At 42.2% G+C, this 24,829-nt stretch overlaps 1 protein-coding gene across 2 annotated transcripts in view; it reads left to right on the top strand.

Annotated features, from left to right (window-relative positions):
* Positions 1–496: 496 nt before the first annotated feature.
* Positions 497–24,829, top strand: part of Btaf1 (B-TFIID TATA-box binding protein associated factor 1) — a 91,397-nt gene continuing 67,064 nt past the window's right edge. For both annotated transcript variants that reach the window (XR_006148836.1, XM_042689200.1), the window contains exons 1-5: positions 497–812; positions 8,245–8,368; positions 16,250–16,364; positions 19,701–19,847; positions 20,410–20,573. Coding sequence is in view for 1 of the 2 variants with exons in the window: in XM_042689200.1 (XP_042545134.1) it covers positions 799–812; positions 8,245–8,368; positions 16,250–16,364; positions 19,701–19,847; positions 20,410–20,573 (564 nt within the window). In the remaining variant the exon portion in view is untranslated. The remainder of the gene's footprint in view (positions 813–8,244; positions 8,369–16,249; positions 16,365–19,700; positions 19,848–20,409; positions 20,574–24,829) is intronic.

Genomic DNA, 24,829 nt, shown 5'->3' with positions numbered 1-24,829 from the left:
AGACAGAGTTCAGCCCGCAAGTTCAAGTCCCAGCTGTGGCTTTCGCAAAACCATGGGCAGATAGATCTACACGGAACTGGAAAAACCAAAGAGGTCACTGAGCGCCGCTGGCGATGTGTCTCGATTCCCCTCCCTCCCACGGGCACTGGCACCGGGACCAGCGCCCTAAATCTCCTGTTTACTTGTCTAGAAGCCGCCTGGAGAGGAGGCTCAGGACGGAATGGAAAGGAATGCGAGGTCAAGGCTCGAGCTTTGGCCAATTCTGTTTCTTTCTGAAGCAAATGGGTGGGATCCCCATTTCACTGGTCTGCTTCGTTCTAAGAGGAGAGAGATGAACCCCTTTCCACATCAGCACAAACAACTCTTTTTCCCGGAACCCAGGTGGCCAGGCCCACGCGACCGCCTCAACTCTTCTCCTTCGCTGGCTACGCGCAGTCCCGCGCGCGGCGCGCTGACGTCACTTCCGGCGCGCTGACGCTCAGCCCGGCGTGTCGACGCCTGCGTCAGCAAAGAGCGGGGTTGGGGGCACCCGGTTTGAAGTCGTGCGGGTCTGAGTGCTGCCGCCGGCGCCTCGGTCTCGGACCCTTTGGCTCCCCGAACCACGGAGGGGACGAGCTCGGGTAGACGGCTGAGCAGATGCCCGAGGGTTCGGGCCCGCACGCCCCGCGCCGCCCCGGCAGTTCCCCTCAGCTGCCTGGCTTGGGCCTGCGCCGCTCCCCTGCGCTCTGTGGAAACTAGCGCCTCGGCGGCGCGGCGCGTCGTCGCTCGCGCCGAGTTGCGAACCGCCGGCGCCGGGCCATGGCGGTCTCCAGGTGGGTCTGACTCGTGAGGAGCGGAGGAGGAGAGGGGTAGGGCGAGGCACGGTCTCCTCCCCGCGCCGCCGCCGGAGAGGAGCCGTGCTCATTGTCGCTGGCTGGATTCCGGCGTCTTGTTGCCCAGAGTTTGGAGTTCGCCCCTCGGCCGGGGTGGACGGGGTTACTCCGTGCCGGTGCGCTCGAGAACGTCGTTTTCCTGCGAAATAGGCACCTGGGCACGCGAGGGCGGTTCCTTTCTTTCTCTTGGCGGTGTGTCTCGTCTCCGGTTTCTCTTCCCTCTTTTCAGTGCTAGGCGATTCAGGATCCTCAGTCTTGAGTCCCCAACCTCCATTTCGTGGTCCAACAACCTGACAATAACTGTCGGAAGATGGGGAGGTTGGGATCATGGTTATCTCACGAGTCCCTCGCGATGGTGCTCACGTTTAATGTACAACTTTTAGGGGTATGTTCTCCTCAAGGCAGTTGGCTTAACTCTTTTTCTGTTTAGCAGTAAAATGTTCCTTCCCTCTTCCCTGTTGAGATCTTAAACAGGTGACTGTGTTTGCTCTATCTTTCTATCACGGGTCTTGAAATTATTTTTCAGATCTTGTCCGTCCGTGGGACATCTTTAAGGAAATAAGAGAAATACCAACGAGACATTTCGTTGTGTAGCTCCAGAAGGAAAGTTTTATTTTATTTTTCTCCGATATGATAGAGAGGTTGAGAACTTTTGAGAGGTGTATTTTGGTAGTCCAATGTAAGTAGGGGGCAGTCCCTGGTGATTGTACTCTTTAAAATTCACCAAGTTCTTTAGATTGATGAACTAACTTTTAATGAGAGTTGGGTCCTCATCGCACATAGACTGGAAGAGAAAGTAATGAAAATAAGTAGTATCTTTTTTTTGGGGGGGGGAGAGGGGGTCCGGTCGTGGGGCCTGAACTCTGGGCCTGGGCACTGTCCCTCAGCTCTTCAGCTCAAGGCTAGCACTCTACCACTTGAGCCACAGCGCCACTTCCGGCTTTTTTCTTTTTGCTTATGTGGGGCTGAGGAATCGAACCCAGGGCCTCAAGCATGCAAGGCAAGCGCTCTACCACTGAGCCACCTTCCCAGCCCCAGTATCATTTTTCTTAAATTGAACATATACCTTGAATACATTATGTGAAGTTTTATCTGTTTTGCAAAGGAAAGAATAACCTATCTCTCACAGATTCCCTAGATAACTGATGAAATGGTGTGAGAGAGCTCATGGGAGTTGGATTGAAGGGAGTTGCTAGGTACCGGTAGTATAGGACATCTAATGTTTTTTTTTTTGGGGGGTCCGGTCATGGGGCTTGAACTCTGGGCCTGGGCGCTGTCCCTCAGCTCTTCAGCTCAAGGCTAGCGCTCTACCACTTGAGTTACAGAGCCACTTCCGGCTTTTTTCTTTTTGTTTATGTGGTGCTGAGGAATCGAACCCAGGGCCTCAGGCATGCAAGGCAAGCGCTCTACCACTGAGCCACCTTCCCAGCCCCAGGACATCTAATTTTTATTTAATAGCTAGGTTAATCCATTCAATGTGAGGAAATTATTTCAGAACACAGAAAATTAGTTAAAGAAAATCCAAGAGGTATATTAAGTTTCTGCATATTTATATATCATAAATACATTGATGCATAAGTTTAGCATGAAATTTGTTTCTACTGAGTTATAATGTATAAGGGAATGGGAACCTTTTTTTTTTTTTTTTGCCAGTCCTGGGGCTTGAACTCAGGGCCTGGGCACTGTCACTGAGCCTCTCTGTGCTTCAGGCTAGCTCTCTACCACTTGAGCCACAGCACCACTTCTGGCTTTTTCTGATTATGTTGTAGTAGGAATTAAACCCAGGGCCTCATGTATGCTAGGCAAGCACTCTACCACTAAGCCACATTCCCAGCCCGAGAACTTTCTTTTTAGAGCAGGCTGTTATTTCAAAATGTTGGGTATAGTTTTCTGGAGGCTAATACTGAGGTTTGATCTCAGGACCACCTCTTGCTGGGCTTACTTATTCAGTTGGTTCTCCATCTCTTCTACCATATTTCTAGTCTTACTTTTGGTGGTTATTTTGGAGATGGAGTTTCGGGTTTTTCTGCTTGGCCTGGCTTTGAACTAACTACCTTCTTCCCAATATCAGTCTCTTAAGTAGCTAGAATTATAGGCATGGGCCACCGGTCCCTAGTTTGTATGTAGCTGTGTATAGACAAAATTATAGTATCTAAAAAGTCTTACCTGCTTTGGTTAACTAATCCAAATAGGACATCTAGTTAGTTCCTTTTTTTTTCTTTTTCTTTTTTTGCCTGGCCTAGAGCTTGAACTCAGAGCCTGAACTCTGTCCCTGAGCTTCTTTGTGCTTAAAGCTAGCACTGTACTTAATACTTGAGCCACAGCAACACTTCTGGCTGGCTATTACTAAGTAGTTTGTATTGGAAATACATTTAGAGTCTTACAGACTTTTCTGCCCTTGCTTGCTTTGAACCATGATCCTCAGATCTCAGCCTCCTAAGAAGCTAAGATTGCAGGCAAGAACTACCAGTGCCCAGTAGGACATCTGATTTCTGAATTGAATGACTGCATTTCAAAAAGAATCCCCCCACACCCAAAAAACAGTAGTGCTCTTTTTTTCTGTAGATATTTTTTGTTGTTGTTAGTCATAAAGCTTGAACTCAGGGCTTGGGCACTGTCCCTGAGCTTTTTCTCTTAAGGCTAGCACTCTACCACCTTAAGCCACAGCTCCACTTCCAGTTTTCTAGTGGTTAATTGGAGATAGAATCTCACAAACTTTATTCCCTGGACTACCTTCAAACTGCTATCTTCAGATCTAACCCTCCTGAGTAGCTAGGATTACAGGCGTGAGCCACCATTGCCTGCCTCTAGATATTGTTTTTCTTTTCTTTTCTTTCTTCTTTTTTGGGGGGGTCCGGTCGTGGGGCCTGAACTCTGGGCCTGGGCGCTGTCCCTCAGCTCTTCAGCTCAAGGCTAGCGCTCTACCACTTGAGTCACAGCACCACTTCTGGCTTTTTTCTTTTTGCTTATGTGGTGCTGAGGATTCGAACCCAGGGCCTCAGTCATGCAAGGCAAGTGCTCTACCACTGAGCCAACTTCCCAGCCCCATAGATTTTGTTTTTCTTTTTTTGGGGGGGGGGGGGGTCCGGTTGTGGGGCCTGAACTCTGGGCCTGGGCGCTGTCCCTCAGCTCTTCAGCTCAAGGCTAGAGCTCTACTACTTGAGCCACAGCGCCACTTCCAGCTTTTTTCATTTTGCTTATGTGGTGCTGAGGAATCAATCCCAGGGCCTCAGGCATGCAAGGCAAGTGCTCTACCACTGAGCCATCTTCCCAGCCCCAGATCTTTCCCCCCAAGATTTTGAGGATACTGACAGTTATTTTTTAATTTATGAGTTCACATTGGACAGCAAATCATTGTTTCAAGCTATTCTTTAAGCACATTGGCCCCCCCCCCCTCCTTTCCTCCCTCCCTTCTTGCCATTACCAGTCCAGGAACTTGAACTCAGGGCCTGGGCACTATGCCTGAGCTGCTTTTACAGCTCAAGGCTAGCACTATATCACTTGAGCCACAGTACCACTCCTGGCCTTTTCTGTTTATGTGGAACTATGGAATCAAACCCTGGGCTTCATACATGCTAGGCAAGCACTAAGCCACATTCCTAGCCCCTCTTTTTTCTTTCTATACCAATTATGATAGTCTTCCATGCTTCTATCATCTGTAGTCCAAGATAACTGCATCGGAAGTAGCCTTGGAGCCAGGCATTAATGGCTCATTCCTGGAATGAATTCCTAGCTACTGGGAGGCCGAGATCTGAGGATCAAGGTTTGAAGCCAATCTGGGCAGGAAAGTCCATGAGACTTTTTCCTCACCAGGTCATGGGGCATAAACTCAGGTCCTAGGCACTGTCCTTGAACTCTCTTGCTCAAGGCTAGCACTCTACCAATTTGAGTCTCTCCTGGTTTTCTGGTGGGTAATTGGAGAAAAGAGTCTCCAGACTTTCCTGTGGACAAGCTTTAAACCATGATCCACAGATCTCAGCCTCCTGAGTAGCTAGGATTACAGGCAGCTAGGATTACTGGTGGCAGGAGCCACCAGTGACTGGCTCCATTCACACATTAAAAAAAAAAAAAAAACGAAAACCAAACCAAACAAACGAAGTGGAGCTGTGGCTCAAGTGGTAGGTAGAGTGGTATCCTTGAGCTCAGGGACAATGCACAGGCCCTGAATTCAAGCCCCAGAACCAACACCAAAAGAAAAAGTTTGTTCTTCTGCTTTTTCCTCCTGGTGTCTCACTCCCAATTTATCCTTCATTTCAGCCATATTAGCCATGCTAATACCCAGATTTTAACTGTTATTTTTTCTGCTTAAAATACGTTAGTTTTCTGTTGCTTTTGAACTTTTTTTTTCTGCCAGCCATCATTTGGATAGTACATCATTTGTGGACTGTGCAGAATTATCAGTGTAAGCAGATGGGCTGAGGATAGTGCTTGTCCCAGATAGCTGACATTCCCGACCCCCCTCCCCGCTCCCCCACTTCGGGTATGTCCAAATTCTCCAATAGCTTATCAGATCCTTTGTGGATTTGCTTTTTGCCTCAACTTGTTCTTTAAACTTTCTGTGCTCTTTCTTTCCTTCCTCGTTGCCTTCACATGTGTTCTCTTCCCACCTTTGCTTCCCTCTCTTTCCACTTTGAGATAGAGACACTTCCTTCCATGCTTCAAGTCTGCTTGTGTGTGAGTGTGTGCACGCGTGCATGCGTGTGTACGCACGCGTGCACACTCACATGCACGCGTGCCAGTCCTGGGGCTTGAACTCAGAACTTTTTGGTGGTTAATTGGCTGATTAAGAGTCACTGGCTTTCCTACTTGGGCTAGCTTTGACTCACGATCCTCAGATCTCTACCTCCTGGGTAGCTAGGATTATAAGCATGAGCCACCAGTGCCTAGCAAAGTCTGCCTAATTCTAATCTTTTTTGGGTTTTTGTTTTTTTGTTTTTTGTTTTGCTTTGTTTTGTTTTAAATCTAAACCTATGTTACTTTGTTCAGGAAGCCTTCTCAGGTTTTATTTCCACTTGTGCTTCTTGTAACAATATACTATCAGTTGGAATACTTATGCATAGTAATTATCTATTTATCTCTCCCTTGCTTGATTAACATAAATGGTGTGAGGGAAAAATATGTCTGATCTTTCTGTTCCTAGCAGAGTGCCTGGCTCCTAGGAAAAACTTAAGTTTTTTTTCTTCTCTTTTTCCTTTTTGGAAACAGAGTCTTAATGCTATGGCCACTTTCATCCATCTAACCCTTTATCTCAGGAGATCCTGCCTTCGGCTCCCTTAGGTGACACCATAGGACTGTGCCACTGGAGCAGAAATGAAATAGCGCAGTTGGGAGAGTTAGACTGGAGACTGTGTTACTATATCCAGCTAATACTATATCCACTGTGTCCCCCAATTCTGGAGTTGGAACTCAGGGCTCTCAATGTGTACTAGTCTAGCATCATATCACTAAGCCAAACCCCTAGCCTTCACATTAAAAATAATTAATGATTTTGCTGCTTGCTTTAATAACTCATGATCTGATTGTAATCAATGCATAGTAGAATATTTCATGTTTTTCAGTGAGAGCCTCTAAGTTTAGATTTGATTTCTCTCTGTTGTAGTGCCAAGGAACAAACCCAGGGCCTTGCCAGTGCTAGTCAAACACTTATCACTGAGCTATAACCCTAGCCCTTTGGTTTTTTGAGACAAGGTCAAAGTGGTAGAGAGCTAGCCTTGAGCAGGAAAAAAAAAAGAGCTCAGAACAGCACCCAGGCCCAGAGTTCAAGCTCCCAACAACAACAACAAAAAAAAGAAAAAACCTCCTTTCCATTTTCTGGAGTTCATTTCAATGAATATTATTTTGTATGATCAGATGCACATTGTGCCTTTGTGATCCTCTTCTAAGAAAATAAGTTTCTTGATATGAGGAAAGTTCAGAGGATCCTTCCTAATGACAGAAAAATGTTAATGCTAATTACCTATATAGGACAGTACAGGTGTACTAGGCCTACTCCTCACTTTCTGTTGGTGTCATTCCAGTAATGGTTGGCAGGAAGTATTAGTGAAAATTACATTTTATCAAATATTCCATTCTTTAAAACATTGTAAAATGCCAAGAAAAATAAAGAAGACATTGTAGAAACTTTTCAACCTGGTAATTTCTTTGTTTTTTTTTTTCTTTTCTTTGTTGGTCGTGGGGCTTGCACTCTGGGCCGGGGCACTGTTCCTCAGCTCTTCAGCTTAAGGCTAGTGCTCCACCACTTGAGCCATAGCGTCACTTCTGGCTTTTTCTGCTTATGTGGTGCTGAGGAATCGAACCCAGAGCCTCATGCATGCAAGGCAAGCACTCTACCACTGAGCCACCTTCCCAGCTCTTATCCTGGTAAATTCTTGTTGCTTTGTTTTTTGTTTTAGTTATTGTTATTATTTCTTTTTCTCAGTATTTGTATAAAGCCTTTTTTGTTCTAAGTTTTGAGGATCAAATCCAGGGCCTTGCACATGTCACTGAGCCCTGTTTTTGTTTTTCATTGTGGTAATATATAACAAAATTCACCATGCAAATTGATTTTAAAAAGTTATCATTGGGGCTGGGAAGGTGTCTCAGTGGTAGAGTGCTTGCCTCGCATGCAAGAGGCCCTTGGTTCAATTCCTTAGCACCACATAAGCCGAAAAAGCCGGAAGTGGTGCTGTGGCTCAAGTATTAAAGTGCTAGCCTTATGCTGAAGAGCTGAGGGACCAGGCCCTCAGCTGTGATTAAGTGATTACATAAATTTATTGTGATTAAGTGATTACATAAATTTCACAGTATTGTGAGATAGTGATACTTAGTTAAAATCACAAACACATTCTAACCTTCATGAGACAGATTGTCATCATGGTCTATAAAGTTTGTGAATTCTGTGAGCATTGAAAATACAGCTATTTCTTCGATATCAGGTGGTATGTACATTTCTTTCCTTTTTCTTAGTGCTAGCTATTCACTCTATCCCTCTCATTCTCTCCCTCCCATTGCTGTATTTATTTTATTTTGTTATATATTCTAGTCCTGGAGCTTGAACTCAGGGCCTGGGCTCTGTCCCTGAGATTTTGTGCTCAAGGTTAATAGTGCTCTGCCACTTGAACCACAGCTCTCCTTCTGGCTTTTTCTCCACAAGAGGGCACTAGCTTATACCCTTAAGTGTCCCCTGAACAACCAAGCTATTATTTCCCAAAATAAACTCTCCAATATTCTTATGTTCTTGTTCCCTGACCTATCTGTTTCTTTTTTAAGAACAATGATTAGGCATCTTCTGAAGCCTTATCATAGGTCTTTATTCCTAGGGACTCAACCTATTTACTAACTCAAACTTATGAGGAAATAGTTCAGATTAATGGTTTTGTTTTTGTTATTATAGGCTTGATCGTCTTTTTATCTTACTGGATACTGGCACTACTCCAGTCACAAGAAAAGCTGCTGCTCAACAACTTGGAGAAGTGGTGAAGCTTCATCCTCATGAACTAAATAATCTCTTATCTAAAGTAAGAATTCATTTTTTTCTTAGTATAATTGTAGTCTCATCTATGGATTGGGAACAGAACAAAGGTAGAAGTCCATCTTAAATAACAACTCTTTTTTTTTGGGGTGGGGGGGGGAGTCTGGTCATGGGGCCTGAACTCTGGGCCTGGGCGCTGTCCCTCAGCTCTTCAGCTCAAGGTTAGTGCTCTACCACTTGAGCCACAGCACCACTTCCGGCTTTTTTCTTTTTGCTTATGTGGTGCTGAGGAATGGAACCCAGGGCATCATACATGCAAGGCAAGCGCTCTACCACTGAGCCACCTTCCCATCCCCTTAAATAACAATTCTTAATAGTAATTTAAGAGTTTTCCAAGTAGTTTTGAGAATTTTGCCACTTCTGTTTTTTTTTTGTTTTGTTTTTTTTGTCCATCATGGGGCTTGAACTCAGGGCCTGGGCACTGCCCCTGAGCTGTTTGCTCGAGGCTAGTGCTCTACCACTTTGAGTCACACCGTCACTTCTGGTTTTCTGGTTGTTATTTGGAAATTAGAGTCTCACAGACTTTCCTGCCTGGGCTGGCTTTGAACCATGATCCTCAGATCTCAGCCTCCTGATTATAGGTGTGAGCCACTGACACCCAGGTGTTAGATTCTTTTTGTGCCAGTACAGGGACTTGAACTTGGCCTAATAATCTTACTTGGTTTCTTCAGCCATGACTCTCCAGTTCTGTCTTTTTGTTGATTAATTGGAGATAAGAAACTCTTGGATTTGTCTCCCCAGTTGGCTTTGGTTCTCAAATTCTCTTGATTCTCAAATCTGAAGCTGAGTAGCTAGGATTATAAGCATGGCTGAGGGTACCTGGCTAATTTTTTTTAACTTTAAATCAATTAATATTGCTTAAGGAATTTAACGATATAGAATCTTTGCTTATGTCACACATCTGAATTGACCCAATTTGGTAATGAACCAAGTTGTTCATCTGGTTTGTTAGTAATCTAACTTGTTCTGAATAGATAATAATTATAGTTTATAGTTTTCAAATGGGTAGTAATTGGAATATATAAGAAATTTCTTGTCAGCCAGGCACTGGTGGCTCACACCTGCAATTCTAGCTACTCAGTAGGCTGAGATCTGAAGATCACAGTTCAGAGCTAGCCTGGGCAGGAAAGTCTGAGACTCTTAACTCCATTTAACTACCAGGAAATTGGAAGTGGAGCTGTGGCTCAAAGTGGGAGAGTGCTAGCCATGAGCTAAAGGAGCTTAGGAACAGCGCCCAGATCCTGAGTTCAAGCACTACAACTGGCAAAAAAACCTAAAGTTTCTTGTCATATTATATATATGTATATATTATATATATTACATATACTATATATGTTATATATATATATGGTATATATATCTTAATATTGAAGTAGAAGCTTTCTCATTGGTGTGTTGTTTTCATAGTCCTAGTCCATGTTCTATATATAATGGTAGTATTTTTTTCAACTCTGGTGGGCTTGTATATCTATATAGCAATAATTTGTAAATTCCATGCAAAATACAGCAAGAGTGCTTTGGTATAAGGAAAGGTGTGGTAGAATGCAGACAAAGGATAAGATGGGTGATCAGTATCTTTGCCCAAGCACTGGAAGCCTCAAGTTTCCTATCTCATTTAGTCTTAGCCCTCCTTTCATTTTCATTTGTCCTTCCTGATGTGTTGGAGTAGGAATTCCAGAGGATTTTTTCCAACATACAAAAATCTCAACTATATGCTTAGTACCATAAGGTCTTAATAGTGACTTTCCAACATATTCCCCTTTCTAACTTTCTAACCAAGATGCAACCTACAAGACTGATTTGATACCTTTACAAGCTCTACCTTCTAGATCCGAAAAGATGGTTTTGTTATACATTATGTTCAATCTGTAAGGTGAGGAGGAAGAGGCATAGCCCTCTCCCAAGAGAAGGAATGCAGGACTGAGAAACTTGAAACTGGAAATCATGAGTAAGTAAGATTAAGTCTGTGAGGAACTGAGAAACAAATTCTAGCTTTTCAAGGCTAGAATTCAGTGTGTTGATTGATATCAAATAATTTCAAAAGGAAGTTTCTGCTAGCCAGGCGCTGGTGGCTCAAGCCTGTGATCTTAGCTACTCAAGAGGCTGAGATCTGAGGATCATGGTTCAAAGCCAGCCTGGGCAGGAAAGTGTGAGACTCTTATCTCCAATTAACCACCAGAAAACCGGAAGTAGTGCTATGGCTCAAGTGGTAGAGTGCTTACCTTGAGTTGAAGAGTTTAGGGACAGTACCCAGTCCCAGAGTTCATACCTGGAAAAAAAAAAAGTTTCAGCTGAGATCCTCTTGCTTCTCTTTTTCTTTTTTCTTTCTTTCTTTTTTTTTTTTTTTTTGGTCTGTTCTGGGGCCTGAAGTGTGGGCTCGGGTGCTGTCCCTTAGCTCTTCAGCTCAAGGCTAGCACTCTACCACTTTGAGCCAGAGGGCCACTTCTGGCTTTTTCTGTTTATGTGGTGCTGAGGAATCAAACCCAGGGCCTCATGCATGCAAGGCAAACACTCTATCACTGAGCCACCTTCCCAGCCCCTCCCTTTCTCTTTTCTCAGTATTTTCCTTTTGTCCTTTAGTTTTGTGTTTAAACAGGTTTATGAAATGTAATTTACATACCACAGATGTACAATTCAGTGGTACTTGGTCATTGTGTACAACAGCTATGACCCCAATCTTTTTTTTTCCTTCTTTTGTTCTAGTTCTGGAGCTTGAAGTCAGTTTCTGGATACTTTCTTTTCTCTTTTTCATTCAAGGTTGGCACTCTACTATTCGAGCCACATCTCACTTTTGGCTTTTTTTGGTGATTAATTGGAGATAAGAGTCTCATGGATTTTTCTGCCCAGTCTGGCCTTTAACCAACATCTTCAGATTTCGGCTTCCTTAGTAGCTAGAATTACAGGCATGAGCCATTGGCACTGGGCCACAATCTTAATTTTAAAACATTTCATTACAGGAAGAAACCTCGTATCTATTAGCAGTTACTCCCTCTCATACCCAATTATGGACAGCTATTAAACTAACTTGTATGTAGATTTTCCCATTCTGAAAAATATGTTATATAAAATGAATCACATATGATTTCTCACAATTGATTTCTTTTACTTAAAATACTATAATGTGGTGATAATGTCATCAGTCACTTCATTTCTTTTTTTTTTTTTGGGTCCGGTCGTGGGGCCTGAACTCCGGGCCTGGGCGCTGTCCCTCAGCTCTTCAGCTCAAGGCTAGTGCTCTACCACTTGAGCCACAACGCCACTTCCTGGCTTTTTTTTTTCTTTTTGCTTATGTGGTGCTGAGGAATCGAACCCAGGGCCTCAGGCATGCGAGGCAAGCACTCTACCACTGAGCCAACTTCCCAGCCCCACTTCATTTCTTTTTATTGCCAAATATATTTCACACTAATATGCTCCTATAATACATATATAGTATACTGCTTCTAGTTCCTTCATTGGTTGATAGACATTTATGTTGTTTCTACTTTTATCTATTAAAAACATGTTGCAAGCTGAGTGACTCACACCTAGCTTAGCTACTCAGGAGACTAAGATCTGGAAGATCATGATTCAAAACCAGCCAAGGCAGAAAAGTCATTGAGACTTTTTTTTTTTTTTTGGTCTGGTCATGGGGCCTGAACTCTGGGCCTGGGCGCTGTCCCTCAGCTCTTCAGCTCAAGGCTAGCACCCTACCACTTGAACCACAGCGCCACTTCCGGCTTTTTTTTCTTTTTGCTTATGTGGTGCTGAGGAATTGAACCCAGGTTCTCATGAATGCAAGGCAAGCGCTCTACCACAGAGCCACCTTCCCAGCCCCAAGTCATTGAGACTTAATCTCCAAAATAACCAGCAAAAGGCCTGACTAGAGATGTGTCTTTTGTGGTAGAGTGCCAGGTAAGTTAAAAAAAAAAAACAAAAAAACCCCAAACAGATATGGGTAGGCTCTGAGCTCAAATCCCATAATAGATCAAATCTAGCCTGTTCAGTAGCTAGGATTATAGGTAAGGGTCACTGACACCCAAGTATGAATGGATCGTTGATAGTAAAAATAAGACAAAAGAAAACAAACTGTAAATGGATATTAACCTCTTTGATACTTAAAAGACTGTCTTTGACAACTTGAAATGATAATATTTTATGCCTATTAAAAGAAGAAAAATCCATTTTTATTTTTTTGGTTGTGGGGCTTGAACTCAGGGCCTAGGTACTGTCCTTTTTCACTCAAGGCTAATGCTCTAATACTTTGAGCCACAGTTCCACTTCCAGTTAATTGTTGTTAATGGTGGTTAATTGTTGATGAGAGACTAACAGACTTTACTGCCTGGGCTAGCTTTTTTTTTTTTTTTGGTCAGTTGTGGGGCCTGAACTCTGGGCCTGGGCGCTGTCCCTCAGCTCTTCAGCTAAAGGCTAGAGCTCTACCACTTGAGCCAAACTGCCACTTCTGGCTTTTTCTGCTTATGTGGTGCTGAGAAATCGAACCCAGGGCCTCACGCATGCAAGGCAAGCACTCTACCACTGAGCCACCTTCTTTACCATCCCCCCCTCCCCCCTTTCCCCCTCCTCCCCCTCCTGGCTAGCTTTAAACTATGATCCTCAGGTTTCAGTCTTCTGAGTAGCTAGGATTACAGGCATGAGCCACCAGTGCCTGGCTGGCTTTTTTTGTTTGTCCGTTGTGGAGCTTGAACTCTGGGCCTGGGCGCCGTCCCTCAGCTCTTCAGCTCAAGGCTAGTGGTCTACCACTTGAGCCACAGCGCCACTTTTTTTTTTTTTTTTGTGGTTGATTGGAGATATGAGTTTCACAGATGTTCCTGCCCAGGCTGGCTTTGAACCATGCTCCTCAGATTTCAGCTTCCTGAATAGCTAGGATTACAAGTATGAGCCACCAGTGCCTGACTAGCTCATTTTTAGGTTGGCTTATTTACTTGCCTTTTTCTAATGAAGTGTAAGAAGCTTGGTTTTTTTGTTGTTGTTGAAACAAACAACCACTTGATTCATGCTGTTAGCCCTTGTTTTTTTGTGTGTCACTGAGGGTTGAGTTTAGGGCCTATAGCTTGCTAGGCAAGTGCTCTACCAATTGAGCTGTACCCTTAGGCTTTTCTGCTTTATTATTTTTTCTATAAGGTCTCCTGTGTGCCCAGGCCAGCCTGGATCATGATGTCTCTATTTATGCTTCCCAGGTAGTGAGGATGACAGGCAAGTATCACCTCTCATTCAGCGATTGATTGGGATGGGGCCTCAAATTTATGTCCTGGCTGGCCTCAAACTGTGTTCCTTATAAATAGCTAGGATTACAGAAGTGAACCACTATTGCTTGGTTTGTATTTTTGTACAGGGTGTTCTTGACTTTGCCCAAGCTGGCCTTGAATTCATGTTCTTCCTGCATGCCTCCAAAGTAGCTAGGATTACAGATTTGCCTAGCCTGGCTAGCTAAAACTTTATATATATATTCTTTATACAGCCTCTTACTCAGTATATGACATTGCACTTTTTCTATGGGTAATCTTTCTTTTTTGGGGTATGGGGAGGGCGTTGAACTCTGGGCTTGGGTGCTGTCCCTGAGCTCTTCAGCGTGAGGCGCGTACTTTACCACTTGAGCCACAGTGCCACTTCCAGTTTTCAGGTAGTAAATTGGAGATAAGAGTCTCATGGACTTTCCCGCCAGGGCTGGCTTTGAATTGCAATCCTCAGATCTCAGCCTCCTCAGTAGCTAGGATTGCAGGCGTGAGCCACTGGTGTCTGGCTTCTTTCATTTTTTTAAAAGGTGTTTTTGTATTATCCAGGAATCAGTAGATAGTAAGACCCAAAAATCACTCACGGGTTTAAACAAAATTTTAACAAAGAACAAAGCACTGACTCATCAGGACCGTGCCCAAGGTCATGATCTTAGGGCACAGCTTTGAGTGCCAGCCTGCATCAGCTTTTAAGCATTCTTGACTGGAAGGACATGAGGGAAAGAACTTAAGCCTGCGCGGTTGGGCTCTTTGTCCATTTTGGCCAATGGTCACTCCAGAAGAGTTTACAATTTCTGCTTAGGGACTGTTGACCAGAAGCTTGGGGAGTAGAACAAAAGTTGGGAGTGACACATTTAGTTAGTAGCAGAAGCGGAGTACAGTCAATTTTACAACCACAAAAACAAAGTTACAAAATCATGCATTATTGATAAGCAGAGAATTCTAATTTCTACATGGCCTAAGTACCTAAATCAAATATATCTTTAATTTTCATACCACAACAGTATCTTATGAAGCACATAATAATAAGTCATAATCACTTAAAAATGATTTGTGCTTCCTGTGTCATAACTAAGAAATTACTGCCTGACCTAAGGACAAAAAGATTTGTTCTTATTTTTTTTTTCTTCCTAAGAGTTTCATAGTTTTAGATCTCTGGTGCATCTTTTTAGTTAATTTTGGTGTGAAGTAGGTGTCAGCATTCTTTTCTACATACATGGCTGTCTAGTTTTTCCTAGCCCCATTTGTTGAAAGAATATTATTTTCTCACTGAGTTTGTCCTAACATCTTTGTTAACCTTGTGATTGTAAAACTTTTTTGAAGATTACTTCTGGACTTTCAACTCGGTCCTTCTGGATCTATGTTTTGTCAGTCTACCAGTACCACACTGTCTTGATTTCTATTGCATGTAGTAAGTTTTGAAATTTAGTGTGTTTACAATGTTACTTTTTTGTGTGTGCTAGCACTAGGTCTTGAACCAAGGGTCTGGACACTTCCCTTAGCTTTTTCACTCAAGGCTGCTGTTCTACCACTGGAGACATGGTCCTACTTCTATCTTTTTTTGCGATTCATTGGAGAAAAGAGTCTCATGGACTTAACTGAATAGCTAGGATTGCAGGAGTGCACCACTGGCACCTGGCTTTCAACAGGTAGTTTTGTGCTGGTCTTGGGGCTTGAACTCAGCCTAGGTGCTATCCCTGAGTTTTTTTGGTCAAGGCTACCATGATTTATCACTGGACAGAGCTCCACTTCTGTCTTTTTTGGTGGTTAATTGAAGATAAGGGTCTCAAAGACTTTGTTGCCTGGACTAGTTTTGAACCATATATGATCCTCCTCTCTCTCAGCCTCCTGAATAGTTAAGATTGTAGGCATGCTCTTGGCTCAGCAGTGTTGTTAAGTTTGTTCTAAAATATTTTTACTTTATGATTTTGCAGATAGGATTCTCTCTATACTTTTTTTGGGAAGTGATGGTTATGGGACTTTTGGACTCAGGGCATGAGCTTTTCTGCTTAAGGGTATCACTCTATCACTTTGAGCCACAGTTCCACTTCTCGTTTTCTGGTGGTTAACTGAAGACTAGAGTCTTACGGACTTTCCTGCCCTGGCTGGCTTTGAGCTATGGTCCTCAGATCTCAGCTACCTGAGTAGGATTACAGGCATTAGTCACCAGTACCCAGGTAGAATTGTTTTCTTAACTTCATTTAATAAATAGAAATAATTTGTATATTACTTTCGTGCCATATAACCTTGCTAAATTGTTTTACTACTTTTTGTAGGTTTTAAAGATTGGGGTGTTTTAGTTTTTTTTGTTTTGTAACGCTGCATAAAGTAATGGGTATGATTAATTAAATATGTACTTTCAGCGTATTAAAATAGTTTTGTTGACTGAGTATAAAAATAGCTATTATTGGAAAAATGCACTTAAATATTCTTTTGTTAGAAGTTTCTTATGGTTAAGATGGTAGATATTTCCATTAGATAATCAAATTTTATAAATGCATTTTATAAATTCTAAGGTATTTTATATGTATTTGGTGGGTTGCCAAATTATAAACTATTAGATAAATTTACATTTTCCTGTTTTGGCTTCCTTTAGCAAACTTTTCATATATATAATTTTATTTTCTAATTATTTTAAGGTATTGATTTATTTGAGAAGTGCAAATTGGGATACTCGGATTGCTGCAGGACAAGCTGTTGAAGCTATAGTGAAAAATGTGCCTGAATGGAATCCAGTGCCAAGAACCAAACAAGGTGCTTTTAAGTAGAAAAAGTAGTTTGAAGTAAAATCCTATTCAGTTGAATCATAGGATTAACAATAATAATTATATTTAAGTGTTTTCTAGTAATATTTAACTATATTTTGATAATTCCTATTTAAATGCTTAATTTTCATGCTTTTAGTATAAACTTGTTAGCAATAATGTATAAGGTAATTTTAACCACTGGTCTTAAAAAATACTTCTTAATGATGAACAAAATGCTGTTAATGTGTATTCTTTATTTATTTATTTTTTTTGGGTCCGGTCGTGGAGTCTGAACTCTGGGCCTGGGCGCTGTCCCTCAGCTCTTCAGCTCAAGGCTAGCACTCTACCACTTGAGCCACAGCGCCACTTCTGGCTTTTTCTTTTTGCTTATGTGGTGCTGAGGAATCAAACCCAGGGCCTCATGCATGCAAGGCAAGCACTCTACCACTGAGCCATCTTCCCAGCCCTAATCTGTATTCTTTAAAAAATTCTTTAGCCAGGTGCCAGTAGCTCACTCCTGTAATCCTAGCTACTCAGGAGGCTGAGATCTGAGGATTGTGGTTCCAAGCTAGCCATGGCAGGAAAGTCCATGAGGATCTTATCTGTAATTAACCATCAGAAAACTAGAAGTGCAACTGTGGCTCAAGTGGTAGAGTGCTAGCCTTGAGCAGAGAAGTCAGACACAGTGCCCAGGCCCTGGGTTCACTCCAGACACCCCCTTCCAGTAAAAACCTCCCCCCTCCCCCGCCCCCCCTGCGCCAAAAAAAAACCCAAAACAACACCAAAAACAAAAACAGAACTGTACTGTGGTTTGAACTTAGGGCTTTATGCTTGTTAGGCAAATACTCATGCCTCTAGCTCTTTTAGCTTTAATTCCTTTTCATACAGAGTTTTACTTTTTACCTAGACCAGCTTTTGACTTTCATCCTTTACCTGTGCCTCCTAATTAGCTAGATAACAGGCATGGAACACTACTCATGGCTTGTTCTTTGAGATAGGGTTGCAGGGTCACCCTAACTTTTTGTTCATATTGGCCTTGAACTGAAGTACAATACTTTCTCTTTACTTTCTAGCTGGAATTAACAGGCATGATCCATCATGCCCAACTAAAGATCTTAATTAGCTGTATTTCAGATTCTAGAATTGGGGAGTACTTTATTTCGTAACATAAAATAAGTGTTCCCTAAGTGGAAATTTAATATAGTGCAACCAGATTCTGGTGTTTTGTTTTGTTTTTGCCAGTTCTGGGGCTTGTACTTGGCCTGGGCACTGCCCCTGAGCTTTTGTGCTCAAGGCTAGTGCTCTACCACTTTGAGCCACAGCTCAATTTCTAGCTCTTTTAGTAGTTAATTGAAGATAAGAATCTCACAGACTTGCTTGGGTTGGCTTCCAACCTCCATCCTCAGATCTCAGCCTCCTGAGTAGCTAGGATTATAGGCATGACAGGCATGACCCACCAGTGCCCGGCCACATTAATTTTTAATTACCATAGGGTTAGCATAGACTTTAGCTTGCTTCAAGTTTTGGCTCTTCTTGTTGCCACTTAATATTTTGAGTTACTCTGTTATGTCTTTTCTTGTCAGATGAAATGTATAGCCAAGAGGGATTACACTTGTTTTAGAAGAGAACCTTTTCTGGCTCAATATCCCTACTTAGCATTTATTCTATTACTCAGATTCTTACTAAATGACTTCTTACATGAGCATTGAAATTTATAGTAAGGTTGCTGGAAAATATGAAATATTTATGAGTTCCCTTAAATTTAGGGTTATACCTAGTTTGCAGATTAATTACATGCAAATACTAGCTAAATAAACTATTGCCTTAGTGAAAAATTACATTGTATTTTAACATGTATAGCCTATATTTTCAGGCTTCAAGGGAATATATAATTTGCTTTAAGTATGGGAATTGAATCATGTTAATGGGTAGTTCTTTTTTGTTAGTTTTTGGTGCTGGTACTAGGGCTAAAAATTATGGCCTGGGGGGCTGGGAAGGTTTGGCTCAGTGGTAGAGCACTTGCCTTGCATGCCTGAGGCCCTGGGTTCGATTCCTCAGCACCACATAAGAAAAAAGAAAAAAAGCTGGAAGTGGCGTTGTGGCTCAAGTGGTAGAGCGCTAGCCTTGAGCTGAAGAGCTGAGGGACAGTGCTCAGGCCCAGAGTTCAGGCCCCACAACCGGACCCCCCCCCCCCCCCCAAAAAAAAAAAAAAAATTATGGCCTGGGTGTTTTCCTGAGGTTTTTTATGCTACGGCTACTGTTCTACTACTTAAGCCACAGCTCCAGTTCTGGCTTTTTGATTGTTAATTAGGGATGAGAGTCTCATGGACTTTCCTGCTGGATCTGACTTCAAATAGTAATCCTCAGCTCTAAACCTCATAAATAGCTAGGACACAGGCATGATCACAGGTGCTGAGCTAAAGGGGAAGTTGTTTTGTATCCAAGATACTCATATAGACAGGGATGATGCTTATTATTCATGAGTATTTCTTATGCATATTACATATTCATGAATACTTTTTTTAGGGGGGGGGTCCGGTTGTGGGGCCTGAACTCTGGGCCTGGGCGCTGTCCCTCAGCTGTTCAGCTCAAGGCTAGTGCTCTACCACTTGAGCCACAGTGCCACTTCAGGTTTGTTTTTTTTTTGCTTATGTGGTGCTGAGGAATCAAACCCAGGGCCTCATGCATGCAAGGCAAGCGCTCCACCACTGAGCCATCTTCCCAGCCCCTCATGAATACTTTCTATGTATATTCTTTTTTCTTTTTCTTTTTTTGTTGGTCATGGCACTTAAACTCTGGGCCTGGGTGCTGTCCCTCAGTTCTTCAGCACAAGGCTAGTGCTCTACCACTTTGAGCCACAGCACCACTTCCTGTTTCCTGGTGGTTAATTGGACTTTCCTGCCCCAGCTGGCTTTGAACCTCCATCCTCAGATCTCAGTTTCCTGAGTAGCTAGGGTTACAGGCGTGAGCCACTGGCACCTGGCTTTTCTGTGTATATCCTTGTCTCTCACTTGAGCACCATGGAAAACTCATGCTGCTAATAAATGGCGACAGCCTGGTATTTAATATACATTTCAACATAAGGATAGCATTTCTTCATGCAGCATTATGTTTTCATAGTTGGAAACAGTTATATACATAAACCCACTTAACATTCTGATGCTCTAAAGGGAATGTTTCAATTTTATAGTTCATAGATAACTAAGAATTGATCATAAATAATAGATTTTCTATTTTTGTTGTTTTTTCTTAAGATATTAACCCTTATACACAAGTATTGATGTTATTTTCTTTCATTCTTCACTTTACATGGTCAAATTAATATTTTAAAATTAACTTCTAGAATCTACTTCAGAAAGTTCTATGGAAGATTCATCTACTACAGATCGGTTAAATTTTGACAGATTTGATATATGTAGATTGTTACAACATGGTGCATCGCTTTTGGGATCTGCTGGTGCAGAATTTGAAGTCCAAGATGAAAAATCAGGTATGTAGTAATCCTGTAGAGAAAAGTCTGAAATTTGGCTTATATCACTTGGTATACTATTTAATGTCAGTCCTGGGACTGGAACTCAGGGCCTAGGCGCTGTCCCTGAGCCTCTTTGTGCTCAAGGCTATTGCTATTATCACTTGAGGCACTGCGCCTCAAGCTATGCCTACAGCTTTTTCTGAGTGGTTTAGTTAGAGATGAGTCTCCTGGGAACTTTTCTGAGGCGGCTGGCTTCTAACTGTGATTCTCAGATTTCAGCCTCTTGGATAGCTAGGATTACAGATGTGAGCCACCAGCACCTAGTTCTGTTAGCTCAGGGCTGTTACTTTACCACTTGAACCACAGCTCCACTTCAGCTTTTTATTGATTAATTGGATGAGAGTCTCACAATTTTTCTGCTTTGAATGGCTCCCAACTGCAAGTCTGAGATCTCAGTCTCCAGAGTAGCTAGAATTATAGGTGTGAGCCATTGGTGTTGACTTAGTTTTTAAAATTTTTATTTTAATGGAGAAAATTTCTTAATTGATTTGGAAGCAATATGTTTCTTTTCTGTTTAAAGGTGAAGTGGATCATAAAGAAAGGATAGCACGTCAACGAAAACTATTACAGAAGAAACTTGGTCTCAATATGGGAGAAGCCATTGGAATGAGTACTGAAGAGCTCTTTAATGATGAAGATTTGGATTATACCCCAACTTCAGCAGCCCTTGTAAACAAACAACCTGTAGGTAAAACATTTGGTTATTAGATTGTACAAAGGGTTTAGTTTTGTTTATGTAGTAGCTTTTTTTATATTAGTACAGGTTCTGGAGCTTGAACTCAGGACCTGGGAGCTGTCTTTGAACTTTTGTGCTCAAGGCTGATGCTCTACCGCTTGAGCCACAGCTCCATTTCTGGCTTTTGGGCAGTTAATTGGAGATCAGAGTCTCATTAACTTTTCTGCCCAGAGTGGCTTTGAACCACAGTCTTTAAATCTCAGCTTCCTGAGTAGTAAGGATTACTGGTATAAGCCAACATTGTCAGCTCTTTTTTTTTTTTTGGTGCCAGTCCTAGGTCTTAAACTCTGGGCTTGAGAGCACTGTCCCTTTTGTTGTTGTTCAAGGCGAATTCAGTCAAGTTCTACTTCTGGTTTGTTTTGTTGTTGTTGTTATTGTTTGTTTTGGTACTTAATTGAGATAAGAGGCTCAAGACTTCCCTGCCCAAACCTCTATCCTCAGATCTTGGCCACTTGAGTTCATCTGGGATTACAGGCTTGAGCCTTGGGTTCCTGGCTTTTTTTTTTTTTTTAATGCTAAAATAAACTTCTCATTGTTGTTTAGTGGCACTGTAATTTACTATACTTACAAATTTTGGGACAAACAAATTCAGTCTAATTCCTAGATAACAGATTGTTAGATAAAAGCTAGAGTAAACCTTTAAGGAGCCACTGATGACACTAATTGCTTGAATTGCTTGCTTGCTTATTAATTAATTAATTAAATTTATTGAAGATAAAAGTAATTTTTTAGAAGAATAAAAGTAGGAGCTATCATAGTCAGATATAATAGTGGGAGTCTTTAGATCTATGATTTAATCTTCTAATTAAGAAACATATTCAAAAAGTAATTTTCCAAATCATGAAAATAATAGTAAAAAGTATTATGAGCAAGAAAATTCCTTGGTAATTTATGGAGGGACACAAATTTTTCATAACCATAAGCAACTCTTCTAAATGTTTTCATCCTGAAGTTTTTTTTATAGAAGCGCAACTTTATGATTCCCTTCATGCCATGTTGACCTTACAGAGTATTTATAGTTACATCCTCTCCCATTTTTCCTCCCTCTTTTATGTACCTCAAGGTAATCTCATGATCCTCCTGTTTCTGCCTCACTAGTGTTGGGATTACAGGTGTGCACTACTCATGCCTTGCTTAACCACATTCTTTTTTTTTTTGTCGATATAATGGGGCTTGAACTCGGCTTGGGTGCTGTCTCTGCGCTCTTCAGCTCAAAGGCGAACGCTTGAGCCACAGTGCCACTTCTTGTTTTCTAGTGGTTTATTGGAGATAAGAGTCTCACAGACTTTCCTGCCTGGGCTGGCTTTGAATTGTGATCCTCAGATCTCAGCCTCCTGAGTAGCGAGGATTACAGGCGTGAGCCACTGGTGCCCGGCACCACATTCTTTTTTTTTTTTTTTTTGTCGGTCGTAGGGCTTGAACTCTGGGCCTGGGCGCTGTCTCTCAGCTCTTCAGCTCAAGGCGAGCGCTCTACCACTTGAGCTACAGTGCCACTTCCGGTTTTCTGGTGGTTTATTGGAGATAGGAGTCTCGCGGTCTCTCCTGCCCGGGCTGGCTTTGAACCGCGATCCTCAGATCTCAGCCTCCTGAGTAGCTAGGATTACAGGCGTGAGCCACCAGTGCCCGGCACCACATTCTTCTTTTTAAAAGCTTTATTCTGTTTCATTTTGTGTCTGTTTCAGGATTTTTCTTTCACTTTTTCTTTATTGTTTCATTTCCTAGTGGATATGTTTCTTTTTTTGGTCTGTCATGGGGTTTGAACTCTGGGCCTGGGCGATGTCCCTCAACTCTTCAGCTCAAGGCTGGAGCTCTACCACTTGAGCTACAGCACCACTTCTGGTTTCTGGTGGTTTATTGGAGATAAGAGATTTACAGACTTTTCTGCCCAGGCTGGCTTTGAACCGTGATCTTAGATCTTAGCTTGGATGTGTTCAACTTTTGTGTGCCACAGATTTTCCCCCCCAGTACTGAAGCTTGAACTCGCAGTCTGGGCATTGTCCCTGGGTTTCTTTTGCTCAAGGCTAGCACTCTACCTTTTGAGCCACAGCACCACTTCTGGCTTTTCCTGTTTATATGTTACTGAGAAAGCCACAATTTTTCTTTTTTCAGCTCTAGTTCTCTCTTCATATGCAATTATTCTCTTTCCCCTCCACTACCCACCCCTAATATCCTTTTAGGGCTTTGTTAAGAATCCCTGCTTTGAAAAGGAAGGAGATAAACCAATGCAATCCTGGTATTCAGTATACTTTATGTAGAAAATGAACTATGTAACTTACCGGCAGAGATGGGAGGGGAAACTAGAGGAAAGCAAAGAAATAGGTGACATTTTCCAAAAAAGAAACACACTCATTACCTGATAACACCTTAATAATAATAAAATTCTATTTTTAAAAAGTCCGTGCTGGCCTAGGAAGGCGGCTCAGTAGTAGAGTGCTTGCCTTGCATGCATGAGGCCCTGGGTTCCATACCTCAACACCACATAAGCAGAAAAAGTTGGAAGTAGTGCTGTGGCTCAAGTGGTAAAGCACTAACCTTGAACTAAAGAGCTGAGGGACAGCGCCCAGGCCCAGAGTTCAGGCCCCACAACCAACTAAAATAAAATTAATTAAAAAAAAGTTCCTGCCTATCTTGTTATTTCCTTGTCTTTTTCTTTTGCTTCAGTGGAAAATTATTATATTGGCCTTTATACTAGTTTTCTTCTGAACCATTAGAATTTGTGTAGTATGTTTCTTAAGGATGCGTGATAATAAGTTTTGTTTTTGTTTTTTTGGTCAGTTAGGGTCTTGAACTCAGGGTCTGGGCACTGTCTCTGAGTTCTTTCACTCAAGGCTAGCACTCTTAACACTTTGGACCACAGCTCTTCTTCCAGTTTTCTGGTGGTTAATTGGAGAGAAGAGTCTCAGGGACTTTCTTGTCTGGGCTGGAACCACAATCCTCAGATCTCAGCCTCCTGAGTACCTAGGATTACAGGGGTGAACCACTAGCACCCAGCTATGAATATGTTTTACAGAAAAGAGAAAAATGGCAGATATCAGAGGAAAAAGGAGGGAATATATAGTCAGAATGAAAACTAAAAAGGAATGGAAGGAATTTGGGCAGAATGAGAAACATAAGCTAGAAATAAAAGATAAGGGAAAAATAGAATAAAATAAAAGAGACTAGAAATGCAGTAATCTAAAGTAGATATTGAGCATAGTGCAAGAGTATGAATGTATAGACATATTAGAAAAATAAGGTATAAACAATAGTTTATTGTGGAGTGTACAGTGCTAGTTTGGAGTTTTCCATATCAAGTTTTGTAGCCTTAAATGTCCCAGACTATGTGTATATATTTATGTAGGTATTTATGTATGTGTGTGTGTATACACACATGTGTACATACATAGTGGTGGTTCCTGGACCATGACTGCAGCAAATCTAGTTGAGTCTTGGGATTAGGGACTGGAAGTATTTTTTGCTTTGGGCTTAAATAATTTCAAATCTTGTAGACTTTAATTTTTGAGGCAAGATTTTTTTTTGGGGGGAGGGGAGATTAAGCTCAGGTCCTGTGCTTGCTAGACAGTCACTCTGCCACTGGAGCCACACCCAAGCCCTTTTGCTTTGGTATCTTTCAGATAGCATCTTGTGATTTGTCCTAGGACAGCCTGGACTTTGTTACTCTGCTTATTCTTCCATGTAGCTGGAAAGATAGGTTTGCACCACTGTACCCTTCTTTATGTCTTGAGATGGGTTCTCTCTTAATTTTTGCCCAGGCTGGCCTCCAACCACAGCCTTCCCATTCTCAGCCTTCTGAGTAGCAAGATTACAATTAGGAGCCACCATGCCTTGCTGAGACAGGATTCTGGTGGTAATGTTTATAGTCAATCTCCTGGATGCAAGTGATCTTCCTTCTCAGCCTTGCAAGGTGCTGGAGCTATAGATTTGCACCATACAACATGTAGCCTACCATTCAGTCTTTCTTTTTTTTTCTTTTGGTTGGTCATGGGGCTTGAACTCTGGGCCTGAGCACTATCCCTCAGCTCTTCAGCTCAAGGCTAGCGCTCTACCACTTGAGCCACAGGCCACTTCCAGTTTTTTGTGGTTTATTGGAGATAAGAGTTTCACAACTTTCCTGCCTGGGCTGGCTTTGAACCATGATCCTCAGATCTCAGTCTCCTGAGTAGCTAGGATTACAGGTTTGAGCCACGCATGCCTGGCTCATGCA

This window comes from Dipodomys spectabilis, unplaced genomic scaffold (assembly GCF_019054845.1).
Source record: "Dipodomys spectabilis isolate Male_0828 unplaced genomic scaffold, ASM1905484v1 ptg000125l, whole genome shotgun sequence".
NCBI lineage: Eukaryota > Metazoa > Chordata > Mammalia > Rodentia > Heteromyidae > Dipodomys > Dipodomys spectabilis.
This window is presented reverse-complemented; position numbering and strand designations above follow the sequence as displayed.